The sequence below is a fragment of the Arvicanthis niloticus genome, chromosome 8, assembly GCF_011762505.2.
Source record: "Arvicanthis niloticus isolate mArvNil1 chromosome 8, mArvNil1.pat.X, whole genome shotgun sequence".
Lineage (NCBI taxonomy): Eukaryota > Metazoa > Chordata > Mammalia > Rodentia > Muridae > Arvicanthis > Arvicanthis niloticus.
This window is the reverse complement of record NC_047665.1, coordinates 927,839-942,500: the sequence shown is the minus strand read 5'-3', so window position 1 is coordinate 942,500 and position 14,662 is coordinate 927,839. Positions and strand designations below refer to the sequence as shown.

Below are 14,662 nucleotides of genomic sequence, written 5' to 3'. Positions count from 1 at the left end.
TTCACAGCCCTACCCTAATAACTCCACTCCGAATCTTTGAGATGGAATTTTTTTTCTTTTCTTTTCTTTTTTTTTTTTTTTAAGTTTTTCTTGGGTTTCCTTGTAATTCGCGCCAAGGGAGCCTTGTCATGGCCGCCTGCTAGGAGAGTGTAGCCCGCTGAAACGGCCCGCAGCTCTGTGGACGCGAGGCAGAGTGGACCTCAGAACTTAGAAGTTCAGACCAGCGCTGTTTTCCCACCTATCCGAATAGAGCAGTGAGGGCTTCTTAAGCGTCGGTAAAACCTCGAGACGCGATTTACCGCGGTGGTTTTGCACCTTCCGACACCTCACCTCTGTACCTAGGAGCTGCGCTAAGTCTTGCTGTCGGTAGCCGAGGTGCCCACGGTCCGATTTAGCACGAAGTATTGGAGCACGTGGCCAGCTGAGCCCTCCGACTTCTCTCCTTTGGGTTTGCAGGGATACAGCCCCATATTTTGCTACTGGGCTAAAAAAGGCGTCAGATCTTTCTGGAACTTGACCATAGCTGCCATTTTGAAGAGCCCAGCTCCACGGTATCATCTACTTGGGCGAGGAGACTGGAAGCAGCCTTTGGAGTCGTTGGTCCCAAACTCCCCATCGGCAGGCCTTGTAGTCTAGTCTGAAAGGGAAGTCACTGAGAGTCAGAGGGATAAATTTCAGCCCCTCCTCCCCTCCCCTTAGGAACCTCTCAATTGCAGATTTCACTGCGTTCCTCCGCTCTAGAGTCATTTTGGCTTCTTTTGTTTTGAAGCTTTACTTTTAAGCCTGCGAAGGGTCTTTTAAGGGTCTTTTAAGCCAGGGTCTCTTAAAAACCTGCTTGTTCATCTTTCGGGTTTCCATACAGATATCAACGAAGGCCTTACATTTAAAAGGTTTGCAGTCGTAGCAAAAACTTTTGCCCAGGAAGAGGAAGTCCTTCACACGGTCCCAAGGACTCAAAGTAGAAGGGCCACCGGATGTCACAATAAAAAATTTTAAGAATGGATTTTTTTAAAATCCCCATTGTAATCCATAGAATTACGTAGAAGAAAGTATTCTAACAGATTGTCGTACCCCACTCACACTAAGCCACTAGAAATTCTAGCAAAATGCACATGGTTTAAATAAAGGGGGGAAAGCTTAAGTGTACATAGTTTTACCATGTACACATTTTCCTATTTTGCGAATACATAGTTATGATCCTGCTGAAGTAATATTTTTTTAAAAAGCTTTTGATTACTCCTTCTAATTATTCAGACACTTATTCTAATTATTCATGGGAACTAGAAGTCCATGTGCTAAACATATTCATTACTTGAGTAAGGCCACACCGCCTGTAATATCTGCACTTGAAAGTGGAAGGTAGGGGAACAGGACTTTAAGGTCATCCTCTGCTACATAGAAAGCCAGCCAAGGCTACAACCAGATCCAGTCTCAAATAAATAAATAAATAGCCAGTCGGGTAGCACCTTGGGGAAAGGCACTTGCCAGCAGGTAGGACAACCTGAGTTCAATCCCTAGGAACCCACTTATTAGAAGAGAACCGGTTTCCACAAGCTGTCTTGTGACACACATCCCCTCCACACACACTAAAGAAATAAGTAAATGTAACCTCAAACTCTGTGTTTTGTTTTGCTGTCATGTTGTGATATCGGCAGAAAATACATTAGCTGATGTTCAGGTTGTGTGTGTGTGTGTCTGTGTGTCTGTGTGTCTGTGTGTCTGTGTGTCTGTGTGTCTGTGTGACATTTCCTTTGAATTGTCTGATTTCTCTCAGCTGGCTGACCTCTGGGTTCTGAGAATTTGGCTATTCAGGAAAGAACCTGAGTTTGCTTGCATGTCTACACTATTTATTGTTCATTGTTTGGTCACTTTGAAAGCACCTTAGACAATTTTTGGTCCAAGGCTATCCATGGACAGAGAACATCATGGAGACCCAAGAAGGAGAAGCCCCTCACTCTGGAATATAACTGACATCTCTCAGCAACTGAGAATCAAGAATTTCAGGCTGGGGCTGGAGAGATGGCTGAGCAGTGAACAATAAACACTGAGTACCTCAGTTTGGTTTCCAGCACCCAGGTCAGGCTGGTCACAACTGCCTGTAACTCCAGCTTGATGATCTGGCTACCTTGGCACCTGCATTCACATGCAACCACCCGCCAGTGTACAGAAATAAATCTTGTTTTAAAAAAACAAAAGAGTTCTAGGTTGGGATCTGGTTGTAGCCTTGGCTGGCTTCCAGATGGCTCAGTGGGTAAAGTGTCTGCTATGTAACAATGAGGACATGAATCTGGATTCCCAGTATCCATGTAAAAACCTGGATAAGTATCTATAGTCCCAGCATTGGAGAGACAAAAACGGGGAGGGGGGGGTGTTTCTAGTGACAGGTGGCAACAGTCTAGCTGAAGACACCTAACAGGTGTCCCTACATGAACACACACACAAAGAATTCCAACACACTATTTGCTGTAAAGGTTCCAAATTGGAGAATGTATTTCTTTTATATAGAAGTATTGTCAGGGGCCACCACCGCCCGGTCTTCACACACCTTTAATACCAGCACTCAGTATAGAGAGGCAGACGGAGCTTGAGGTCACCCTGGTCTACATAGTGAGTTCCAGGACAGAGTTTCATAGAACCTGTCTCATAAACAAAAAAACCAAACCAAACCAAACCAAAAACCAAAAATACATTAAAAATTAATTTGGTTATATAATTTATTTTGGGCAGTGGTTACATACTATGTAGTTTTAAAACTCACTGAAAGAACACCTACTGTGTTAGATTTCTATTCCTGTAAGAAAATATCTGAGATAATCAACTTAAAAAGAAGAAAGGGTATTCTGGCTCACAGTTTAGGTGCTTAAGCTTGGTTGGTCTATTGCTTTGAGACCATTGGTGAAACAATAAATCATGGCAAAAATAAAATGTAGAATAAAGCTGCTTACATTGTATCCAAGAAAAATGAAGGAGGCCGGATGGTAGTGGCGCATGCCTTTAATCCCAGCACTTGGGAGGCAGAGGCAGGCGGGTTTCTGAGTTCGAGGCCAGCCTGGTCTACAGAGTGAGTTCCAGGACAGCCAGGGCTATACAGAGAAACCCTGTCTCGAAAACCAAAAAAGAAAAAAAGAAAGAAAGAAAGAAAGAAAAACAAAACAAAACAAAAAACAAACAAACAAAAATAAAGTACCCAGCTCCTCTGGTGTTGCATTACAGCAGTAGACCACGAGCTAAGAACTCTCCTTGCAGTCATGTGCATGATTCCCTATGTCAGAACTCTATTGAGACCATGTCATCTAGACATTTCCCTGCCTCTGATTGTCTGTCCTTGCTTTGCTTGCTGCTTTCCATGTCAGATGCATCTTCTGGCATAATATTTTGGCTTCTGAAATTTATTTCTGGCGCTCTCATCCTGACCGAGTTGGATCAGCTCTTCTGGCTGAGTCCTGGTCCTCTAAACACACCGGGTGTGACAGACTTTCTTGAACTCTGCAAAAGTGGTTGCAGATCCAAGTTGACACTGCCTGTGGGCCTAGCTGCCAAGCCAGGCCTCCTCCCCCCAGGGCAAGACACAACAAGCTTCACAGTCCTAATCAGCAAAGATAATCAGGTAATTAGAGATAGCTAACCACCTTCTTACCCACACGACGACACACATTTTTCTTGCCAACTATTACAGAACAAGAAAGACGTTCTTGTCTAACTCCTTCTTGACAAGGAAGTAACTGAAAGGCATCGATTTCAAGTCTCTTCTGAGATTGTAGAAAAGCGACTTGTTCTTCATCAACTGTTGTGGCTAGGAAGAACATTCTTGCAGACTTTTTAGTTTGAGAAGAGAACTAACTACCAATTCAAATGCAGTGATTTTTCTCTGTGTCTTTTTTATTAAAGCCCCTTCTCGAGGAAGAAATCCTAGCACACACAACCCCCCGCCCCCGGGTCTCTATTTGTTCATGAAGGCCGGAAGAGGGCCACGAATCCCTTGGAGCCTGAGTTCTAAGAGGTTGTAATCCACCATATATGCTCTGGGAAATGAACACTGGACACATACTGCTGAACCACCTCCGCCTCTATTTTGTTTTTAAATGTAGTTTGGTAAGCAGTGAATCCTTTAATCCAAAGATGTTATGGGGAAAAAACCCCAAAGGTTAAGGAACCCTTAACATAGGCAATCTACTTCTGAAAATTAGTGAAAGTGACTCATGTCTTGTTTGTGCCTGTGCTTGACTTTGTTTGTGTGTGTGATCTCTTGTACGTGTGTGTATGTGTGTGTGTGGTACACACATGCACCTATGCCAGTGTGTATGGTGGACAGAGGTTGACAGATGTCTTTCCATCTTTTTTTATATGAATTAATTTTAAAAATTTTATGTATGTGGGTGTTTTGCCTGCATTTATGACTGGGAACCTCTTGCATGCCTGGTGCCTGTGGATGTCAGGAGAGGATATTGAATCCTCTGGAACCAGGTTTACAGATAGTTGTGAGCTACTATATAAAATAGAATCCTGATCCTTTGGAAGAGCAGCCGGTGTTTTGAGCCATCTCTCCAGCCCCTCTGCTTTTATTTTTTTGAGGCAGAGTCTCTCACTGAATCGGAAGTTCATCTGTTTCAGTAGCTGGCTAGCTAATGAATTTCAAGGATCCACCTGCCTCCACCCTTCCATGACCTTCTAGGAGACACAGTGCTTTCTACAGATGTCTCCTATTGTTTCCTCATCACCAACACACTCAGGCAAATACATACATATGTATATAAATGTGTGTGTGTGTGTGTGTGTGTGTGTGTGTGTGTGTGTGTGTGTGCACATGCACATTTGATACATACAATCAGGGGATTACCAACACTAGAAACTGATCCCATGTTCTAAATGTTCTACAACTAACTTATATCCCCGTCCCTGGGTTATGTTGTTTTGTTTGAGATGGTATCACTGCAACCCTGGATGGCCTGGTACTCCATAGAGCTCTGTTTGCCTCTGCCCCAAGTGCTGGGATTTTAATGGATTCTGTGTGATTTAATTGAAAGCCTAGGGTTCTCCATCCACAAACTCAGTTCTCAGTGTAGGGAAGTGACACATTTTTTTTCCTCTCCTCCAAAATTGTCAAATTCGTAAATTTATTTATTTATTTTTTAAATTTTATTATATATATATATATATATATATATATATATATATATATATATATTAGCTGTCTTCAGACACACCAGAAGAGGGTATCAGATTCCATTTCAGATGGTTGTGAGCCTCCATGTGGTTGCTGGGAATTGAACTCAGGACCTTTGGAAGAGCAGTCAGTGCTCTTAACCACTGAGCCATCTCTCCAGCACCAGATGCATAAATTTAAATGTGGTGATATATCTCTGGAGCTCACTTTTGATTTCCTAAAATCCTAACGAATGTGGATTGTTTGTGTGGGTAGATGCATTTGAAGTGCTGGGGGACCAAATTGATAGGCTAAGCAAGAGCTCAACCACTGCCGTACAATACTGACTCTCTTTGTTAATTTTAAGACAGGGTCTCATTAAGTGGCACAGTCTGGTCTTGAGTTGATATTCTCCTGTCTTATCTTCTGTATGGAAGAGAATGCAGGCCTATGTTCCCACGCATCGCTTGAAAATAAAAAGCTATTCCCTACTTTAAGTCAGTAAACCTGTTTCTGTATGGCATTTTAAGTCCTGACGGGTTGAGATCTGGAAATGTCAGTGATTCACGGATTCCAGACTGCTAGTTGAGTAAAACTAAATAACAGCAAGTTGTAATGATCGCTAAAGACTCTTTTAAAGCACTCCAACTACCTGCTTATATTCTTACATCGCTGTACAAAGATTGGCATAATACTTGAAATTCTTTTCTAGAAACACATTTGACTTCCATAAATGCTTTCATCAAATACCTCATTGTAATGAACAAGGCTAATCACACTGTGACTTTGGGGAAGTGCTTTGAAGTACCTCAGAGCAAACCTTTTGGAGTCCTTCAACTGGCTATAGTCCCCCAAAATTTTCCAGTTCCTGTGACACAGTCTATACCACGTAAAGGAGAACTTATGTCTTCATTGTCCTGTTTTGTACTTTCTTTCTGAGTCAGGGTCTCTCATGTAGCCTAGCCTGGTCTCATACTTTGAGCTTTCTGAGTCAGGGTCTCTCATGTAGCCTAGCCTGTTGGGGGCCGACTTTTAGCAGAAAGCGGCTATCAGCTTTGCAGCCATCTTGAGCCATATACCCTGACATGTGACTTGGATTACAATAGCCTACAACAGCTGAGCACACTCTGATAATCTTGGTTTAGATACCTTGGGTGTGTGAGATTAAAGGTGTGTGAGATTAAAGGTGCGTGAGATTAAAGGTGTGTGATTTAAGAGTATGACTTAGAAGTATAAAGATCAGATTTAGAGACAAGACCTAAGGGCATGATTAAAGGTATAACTTAGAGGCGTGGCTTAGAAGTAAGACATATAAAAGGCAGAGGCAGACAGTAGAGAATCAGACATTAGGTAGAAGACACTTGGCTCTAGAGACACATCAGACATTAGGGAGACACAGAGGAGAGGACCAGACACAGCAGAGAGAAAACAGGTAGCAGGCACTTGGAAGAGAACTTGGAAGAAGTAACTTGGAACTTGGAGGCACTAGGGACTAGGCACTAGGAACTCAAGACTTAGGACTTAGACTGAAGAATAAACGGGATTGAATTACACTCTGTCTGGTCTGTCCTCACCCTCTCGCTCTTGCTGAACCCCAACCTGAGGACCGGAGCGGCAGCTTGGGCCAGGATACAATGGCCGCCCAAACGTGAGTCGGCCCGGGCCTCAACATTTTGCTTGGGCCGCGACATTTTTTGGCCGCCCCAACGTGGGGCTAGTGCGGTTCCCAACATTATTTTGGCGCCTAACATGGGGCTAGTGTGGACCCCAACACTAGCCTGGTCTCATACTTTGAGCTTTTGGTCCTTCTGCCTCCATCTCCCAAGGGTTTGAACTACAGGGATGTGCCACGGTGCGTGGGTCTATGCAGCACTGGGGATCTCAGCTTGATGGATGTTAACTACTCTACCAATTGAGCTGTGTTTCCTAGCCCTCTATTTTAAAATTACATTTATTTGTTTGTTTTTACATGTGAGTCTATATCTGCGTGTAGTTACATGTATCGACTCAGCTTCTGTCTCTCTCTCTCTCTCTCTCTCTCTCTCTCTCTCTCTCTGTGTGTGTGTGTGTGTGTGTGTGTACATGTACATTGAGAGGCTGCCAGAGAACAACTTGCATTATTCAATTCTCACATTCCACCACATGGATCCCAGGAATTGAACTCAGTTCATAGGGATTTAATCTTAGCCCTTGGGGAGCAGAAGTAGGTAGATCTCTGTAAGTTTTAAGCCAGTCTAATCCACATAATAAGCTCCAGGACAGCCAGGGCTACAGAGTGAGATCCTGTCACAGACACACACACAAAATCAACACACACATACACACACAAACACACATAGAAAATTATACATAAACGTTTGTGTGTGTGCATGTTCATATATATGTAAAGGATTTTTTTTTCTGTAACTGCTTTGTTTTCTGGGATCATGTTGTGTGGCAATGGCCCCTATAGCTCATATATTTGAACACTTGGTCCCCAGTTGGTGGAACTGTTTGAGAAGGATTAGAAGGTGTGGCCTTACTAAAAAAGGTATGGCCTTATTGGACAGGTATGTCACTAAGGGAGGGTTTTGAGGTTTCAAAAGCCCACACCATTCCAGTTGGCTCTCTGCCTCATCACCTCAACATGGAACCTCTTAGCTACTGCTCCAATACCACCATGCACGACTGCCTGCTGCCTCACTCCCTACCATGGCAGTGGCAGACTCTAACCCTCTGAAACTATGAGCCACATTAAATGCTTTCCTCATAAGTTCCCTTGGCCATGATGTCTCCTCACAGCAATAAGACATGGCCTCTCAGATATGTGTACCTCTTGTTTATTCTTCACAGGTGTACATGATAACCTACAATGTCCTCATGCATTTTCCTAGTGCTGTACATCTGGGTCATCCCCAGTTCATAGCTGTGACAGTGTAGCTGTTGCCATCTCCAGCCTCTTGTCTGGCTTCTGTGTGAGGCAGACTCTGGAGATGTACACAGTGCTGGTATTACAGGTGTGTACCACTACCCCAGGCTTATTATTGGGATTTCAGTTATTTAAAATTATGTATGTGTGTCTGAGTGTATGCACATATACATGCAGTTCCTGAGGAGCCCTTGAGAGGGTGTTGGGTCCCCTGGAGCTAGAATTACCTTTATTTGTGAGTTGCTTGATATAGGTTTGGGAACTGGATATGGGTCCTCTGAAGATCAGTGAGTGCTCTTAACATTGACTAATTCTTAGCTAAGAATAAACAGAATAATTATTTTTAAAGATTTATTTATTTTCTGTATATAAATACACTGTAGCTGTCTTCAGGCACACCAGAAGAGGGCATTGGATCCCCATTACAGATGGTTGTGAGCCACCATGTGGTTGCTGGGGATTAAACTTAGGACCTCTGGAAGAGCAGTCAGTGCTCTTAACCGCTGAGCCATCGCTCCAGCCCAGAATAATTATTTTTAAGTATTTTTATTATTTAGTCTGTTTCCTTTTGTCTGAATCTGTGCCTAAAACCAAAACACTATTGATATTTTTCTAAGAATCATTTTTGGTTTTGTTTTTGAGATTTAAAAGAAATACTTAGGGTGTGTATGTGCCTGTGTAACATATGTGCTTGTATGCACCACAGTGTATGTGTGGTTAGAGAACTTTTGGGAGTTGATTCCTCCTTTCTACTATGTCAGTCCCAGGTACTAAAACCAGGTTTTGAGGCATGGTAACAAGCATGTTTTCCTCACTGAGTCACCATACCAGCCCCTTAGGAATTGTGGGGATTTGGGGTTGTTTAGTTTAGTTTTGGGGTGGGTTTTTTTGGGGGGCTGGTTTGGGTCTTTTTGTTTGTTTGTTTTGTTTTTGTTTGTTTGCTTTTTCCACAACAGGGTTTCTCTGTATAGACCTGGCTATCCTGGAACTCACTCTGTAGACCAGGCTGGCCTCCAACTCAGAAATCTGCCTGCCTCTGCCTCCCAAGTGCTGGGATTAAAGGCCTGTGCCACCACTGCCTGGCTTTTTTTTTTTTTTTTTTTTTTGAGTCATGGTCTCACTATGTAATCTAGGTGTGTCTTTGAACTCACTATGTAGGCCAGCCTGACCTCAAACTCAGAAATCTTGCTGCCTCTGCCTCCTACATGCTGTTATTGAAGACGTGTGCAACCATGCCTAGCTAAAATGAATTCTTTAACCTAACTTGAAGACTATCTTTTACAAACTGTATGTAAGTCAAGTGCATGTCTTCAGTGTCATTCATCCATTCATCTGCCTGTGAGTCACATCCCAGCCCTAGAACACACAGCTTAAAATAACTTGATTTTGAAGTAGACATGACACATCCTTAGAAAGTTTCTCCTCCAAATCTACATGGTCAGAGTCTACCTCAGCTCTGTGGTAGAAGGTAAGGAGGCAATGTTTGTGGATTACTAGTCTATCTCAACTCTTCTATTTTTAATTAATTTATTTTGCCTCTAGGGATGGAACTCAGGGTCTTTTTAAAAAATATTTATTTGTTTGTTTGTTTATTTATTTATTTTATATGACTACATTGTAGCTTCTACACATCAGAAGAGGGCATCAGATTCCATTACAGATGTTTGTGAGCCACCATGTAGTTGCTGGGAATTGAACTCAGTACCTCTAGAAGAGCTGTCAGTACTCTTAACCACTGAACCATCGCTCCAGCCCTGGGGAACACTGTAAATGCTACTACCCTGGAGCCTAAAACAAAATGCTACTACCCATCGCCTAAAACAAAAATCTGAGTGTGATTTTTTTTTACCCCAGTAGTAAGGAAAGAACCTAGGGTCTCACATATGCTAGACAAAAACTGTTACTGAACTACAGACCAGTGTAGCTAATTGTATTCTAATGCTAATTTGGGTCCCCCAAATTAGTTTGCACACAAGGGTATGCTTCTGGGAACCTGCCCCCAGTTAATTCTGATTGGTAAATAAAGATGCCAGCAGCCAATAGTTGGGGAGAAGAGAGAGAGGAGAGGGAAAGAGAGAGAGAGAGAGAGAGAGAGAGAGAGAGAGAGAGAGAGAGAGAGAGAGAGAGAAGATGGGTTTAGGGTTCTGGGGCTTGAGACCTCAAGGAAGCTGGAGGAAAAGGAGTCAACATACCTGAGGAGTGTATAGGACAGAGACAAGAGCAACCATGGGATGGAGAAACAAGGAAAGCACCCTGGGATTCTGGGCCAAGAAAATGTGGCCCAGAGGGCCGACTAATTGGAATTAAGAGCAGCCAAGATGGTACATAGAGATTAGTAAGTAGTAACCAAGAGTTGTTGGTGGGAGGTAGATTCTAACAGTATTGAGGGTAGGCAGTTGCCCAGCTATTGTGCTGCTTAAGGCATATTAAAATATAAAGGCGTGTGTGTGTCTTTCACCTGAGAATATAAACCATTAAGGCAGGTAGTAAGCCTGTGCCTCAGTTTATTAAAATATTTGTACTCTAGACCAACCTGATTCATCTTAGTTTCCTTTATTTGTTGAGGTCTGTTGCCAGAACTGGTCTGCAACCTGTGGGCTCAAGAGATTTTGCCTCGGCTTCCTGAGTAGCTGGAATTGCAGCAACTTTGATGTTCTTTGCTTTCAGCTATGCTTTTCAAAACCTGCTGCTGTGTTATCAAGGTTTTTTTCTTTCCATGGCAGCTCACTGCAGAAAAGTCCCAGTGAATTCCCTCATGGGGTCATAACTCATGGAGAGATCCGACTGCTGCTACAGCCCATGGGTCTCAGGCCCCAGGTCATCATTAAACTCTACCACCTCAGGTGTTTGAACTGGCTAAAGAACAGCCTTCTCATAAACTGGGATGATTTTTTTTTTTTTTTTTTTTTTTTGAGACAAGGTTTCTCTGTGTAGCCCTGGCTGTCCTGGAACTCACTATGTAGAGCAGGCTGGCCTTGAACTCAGAAATCCTCCTGCCTCTGCCTCCCAAGTGCTGGGATTAAAGGTGTGCACCACCACTGCCCGAAACTTTACACACTGTCATCAGCTTGCTCTCCGGTTGGTTGTGACCCTTCTGGAAATGTCTTGTAAAAAATGTTCTCTGTGAAATGTGTTGTTGATGATGGTTATAATAGTAATTCCACACAGTGTGCAGAATGTATGGGTAAGATCTGGTGAACACATAGCACCACAAAATGCATTCTTGTTTTGTTTTTTGATGATGCTGGGTATGAACCCAGTGCCTTGAACTTACTAGGCAAGCACTGAGCCAAACTCCCCCCTGCCAATATTAGATTGTTGTTTTTATCTACAATTTCTCCTGACCACAAAAAAGATACAAGTCATCTAGGTGGGGCTGTGACTGGAGAATGTGAGAAATATTTAAGAACCCAGTGGGAGGTAAGGGAACACCAAGGTTTTCTGTCTGTCTGGTTGTTGCGTGAAATTGTCTGGTTTCTCATGTGCCGGGTTGTCTAAATCGTCTGATTTCTCCTGTGCCGTTTTGTCTAGGTTTGTCTAAGTTGTTTGGTTTCTAAGTTGTACCCGTCTGTCTGAATTATTTGGTTTCTGAAAAGTGCACTTTCGGTTTGGACTGGCAGCTGTTTCTGTCTCGTGAGGGGCAGTAAACCGTTTCTGTCTCGAGAGGAGATAAATGAGTGATTAGCAGACGTGCTGTGAGGTCACTAGCTGCTGCACCCCCAGAGACGTCTGGAGGTTCATCTAGGTGCAAGAGAGGATGTGGAATCCCTCTTCACTGGCACTGGGTTCATCTAGGTGCTGGAGAGGATGTGGAATCCCTCTCGGCTGGCACTAGCGGTTGAGATGGGTTTTTGTTAGTCATTTTGTGTGTTAACAATGGGGCAGAGAGGAGAGGTCAGAAATGGCCACCGCAGCCTAGGGCAGCGGTTGTTGTACTCTCATGGCAGTGTGTCTATTTTTGGGTTGTTCATTGCTGGTGTGTTAGAAATCTGTTAGACTTGGTCCAGCATAGGCTGTCCAAGTCGTCTGAACCTGTTAAATCTGAATCTGTGAAGATTAACTGCATTGTCTGGTTATTGGAGTCTTACTTGAGAGGCAGAGGCAGGCAGATTTCTGGCTATCTTTCTATGCCCTTATTGTGTAACTTGGTCTCTGTGCCCGTGGCAGGGGCGAGAACTGTCTGTATCACCTGGTTTATGTGCCGCCCGTGAGAGGGGTGAGCTATCTGTGTTATTTTTGTGTGTGCGTTTTCTTGGCAAATTGTTTGTGTGTTAGCTGTTAATCTACCTTGTTAAACATCCTGAGTTAAAAAAAGATAACATGATCTCCGGCAGAGAAAGAGATGAAGCCGCCGGTACAAGAGTGCTGCTGCAGAGCAGAGAGGCGGGCAGGTCCCTTAGTAAGGGGCACCTTACTAAAGGCGCCTACCGCATGTAGGGTATCCTCCAGGTAACATCACATGGAGGGTGCCCTTGCCCAGCCCGCACTTGGTGGGAGACAGCTCGTGGTTCCCTAGCACAGCCCCCTTTAACCGCCCAGCCATGCAAGTTGGCCGACACCTAATTTGGTGTGTATAACTGTACTGGGGACCTGGGGTCACTACTGTAACAAATCAGCGGTTTTCCACCTGCCGCCTATGAAGATAAATAAGGCCCAGGTAATTAAAAACCTGGCAGTGGAGCCAGGGCAGCTGGACAAACAGCACCAGCAAGATTATTCACCTGAAAGTTATAATTATATATTTTTTTATTAAAAACATAGTGAGTGAATAGCGCTGAGATTTTGAAAAAGGAAAAGTAAATAAGTAGCGCTGAGACAAGTCACGTGATGTGACTCCAGCTTAGAAATTCTGAACCAACAAAACTGCCTGCAGACAGGTCAGACAGGTCAGGCAGGTCAGGCAGGTTGCCTACTGCAAGAAGTTACAGGCTGTCCTGAGTCAGAGAGCCAAAAGAATAGGCCTCCATTTTGGTACAGATACAAATTTATAGTAAAAAATAAGTTAGTAATAAGTAAATAAGTTAGTAATCAAAGCAATAGATAGGCCAGGATCCCTCAGACACCTAGATCTAGTGCCCAATATAGTCACCTAGATAAATCTAGTAGAAGAATACCCTTCTCCCCAATAAAAGCCTTTCTTCCGCAAGACCCTTGCAGGTTCTGGTCTTCAGGAGTGAAGAACAAGAGAGGACACCGGGGAAAAAAAATGTTCCCTCAGACATGGGGACCCCATCAATTGATCAGGCTGTGGTCAACAGTAGGTTACAGAAGGTAAGGGACACCCAAAGGCCCACGCCAGATCCTGTTGATAGATCTTGTATAAGAACATGAGACCCCACTAATTTTGACCAAGGAACATGAGATTAAACAGGGAGGCTAGAGAGACTACAAGATAAGTCATTAGAAGGTTTAATATAAGTCTAGAAGAAAAGAGTGGAGAAGGTTTAGTGGAAGTCTAGAGAAAAGGAGTGGAAAAGATAAAAGGTTTAAGATAAAAGGTCTAGTGTAAGTTGCTGAGACTAGAGAGAGGTGAAGAAAAAGAAAGATAACAGGAAAAGAATTTACAGAAAGCAGAGAAGAGGGACTCCAATCAAAGGGAGATAAGACACTCCTTGAAAAAGACCAGTGTGCACACTGCAAGTAAAGGAGCCAGCTTCAGGGTCCAAGAGGGCCCTAACAAATAGAAGCCAGGGCCAGGAAATCCCAGGCCTTGAGAAACACCCCAAATGGCGAAGATATTAGCTCTGTGAGAAGACAGCTATTGAGATAGACGGGGCAGCTTGGAGCCACCCAACTCTTGATAGACACAGGGTCCTCCTCCAGGCCAATGGGCCAAAATATATTCATGGACTAAGAGATGGGCTGGGTATCCCATTCATTTATGGTCATCCTAGACTGTTCCTACCCTCTGTCGGGTTGAGACTTACTCCCCAGGATGGGGGTCCAGATACAACACTTCCTACCTGATGGGCTGCAACTAACTGACAAGAACTCATGGGTAGAGGAAAGGCTTCTCCTACTGACTCCAGCCAGGAGCCGGGGTAACCTGCTTTACAGACGGGAGAAGTTTTCTCCATGCTGGTCAGAGACAAGCCAGCGCTACTGTGGTGGACACAAATGTCATCTGGGCTGACTCCCCACCCCTGGGATCGTCGGTGCAGAGAGCAACCTTGGAACTTGGGGCTGACAAGAAAATCAACATCTGCATGGGCAGCAGGTATGCTTTTGCCATAGCCCATGTCCGCAGGGCTATATACCAATAGAGGAAATCCTGATGAAGCCAGCAGCTGTGAATATTAGTTGCCCAGGACACCAAAAAGGAGGAGACTCAGTGGCCTGAGGCAATAACTGGACAGATCAAGTGGCTTGATACAGGAGCCCCTCCTGACTCCTAAGAGATGGCTTCACTTAAAACACAGAATAAGAGAAAGAACTCAGATTGCTAGCCATCCTGCCAGCTACTATCTAGAGGAAAAGAGGCAATGGTGCACACAAGAAGGGAGAGCTATACTCCCCAGAAAGCAAAAGACTGTGCTAAATGCACAGATGGACTCTTAAGATATGAGTGCAACCAAGCAGCCAAGAGATTTAAAGCGTATAAGGGACCTCAG

The 14,662-nt window shown here is 43.8% G+C and overlaps 1 protein-coding gene across 1 annotated transcript in view; it reads right to left on the bottom strand.

Annotated features, from left to right (window-relative positions):
- Positions 1-493: 493 nt before the first annotated feature.
- Prxl2c (peroxiredoxin like 2C) overlaps positions 494-14,662 on the bottom strand; it is a 33,007-nt gene continuing 18,838 nt past the window's right edge. Inside the window, exon 6 of the mRNA XM_034510507.2 lies at positions 494-637. Coding sequence (XP_034366398.1) covers positions 633-637 — 5 coding nt within the window. The 3' untranslated portion in view covers positions 494-632. The remainder of the gene's footprint in view (positions 638-14,662) is intronic.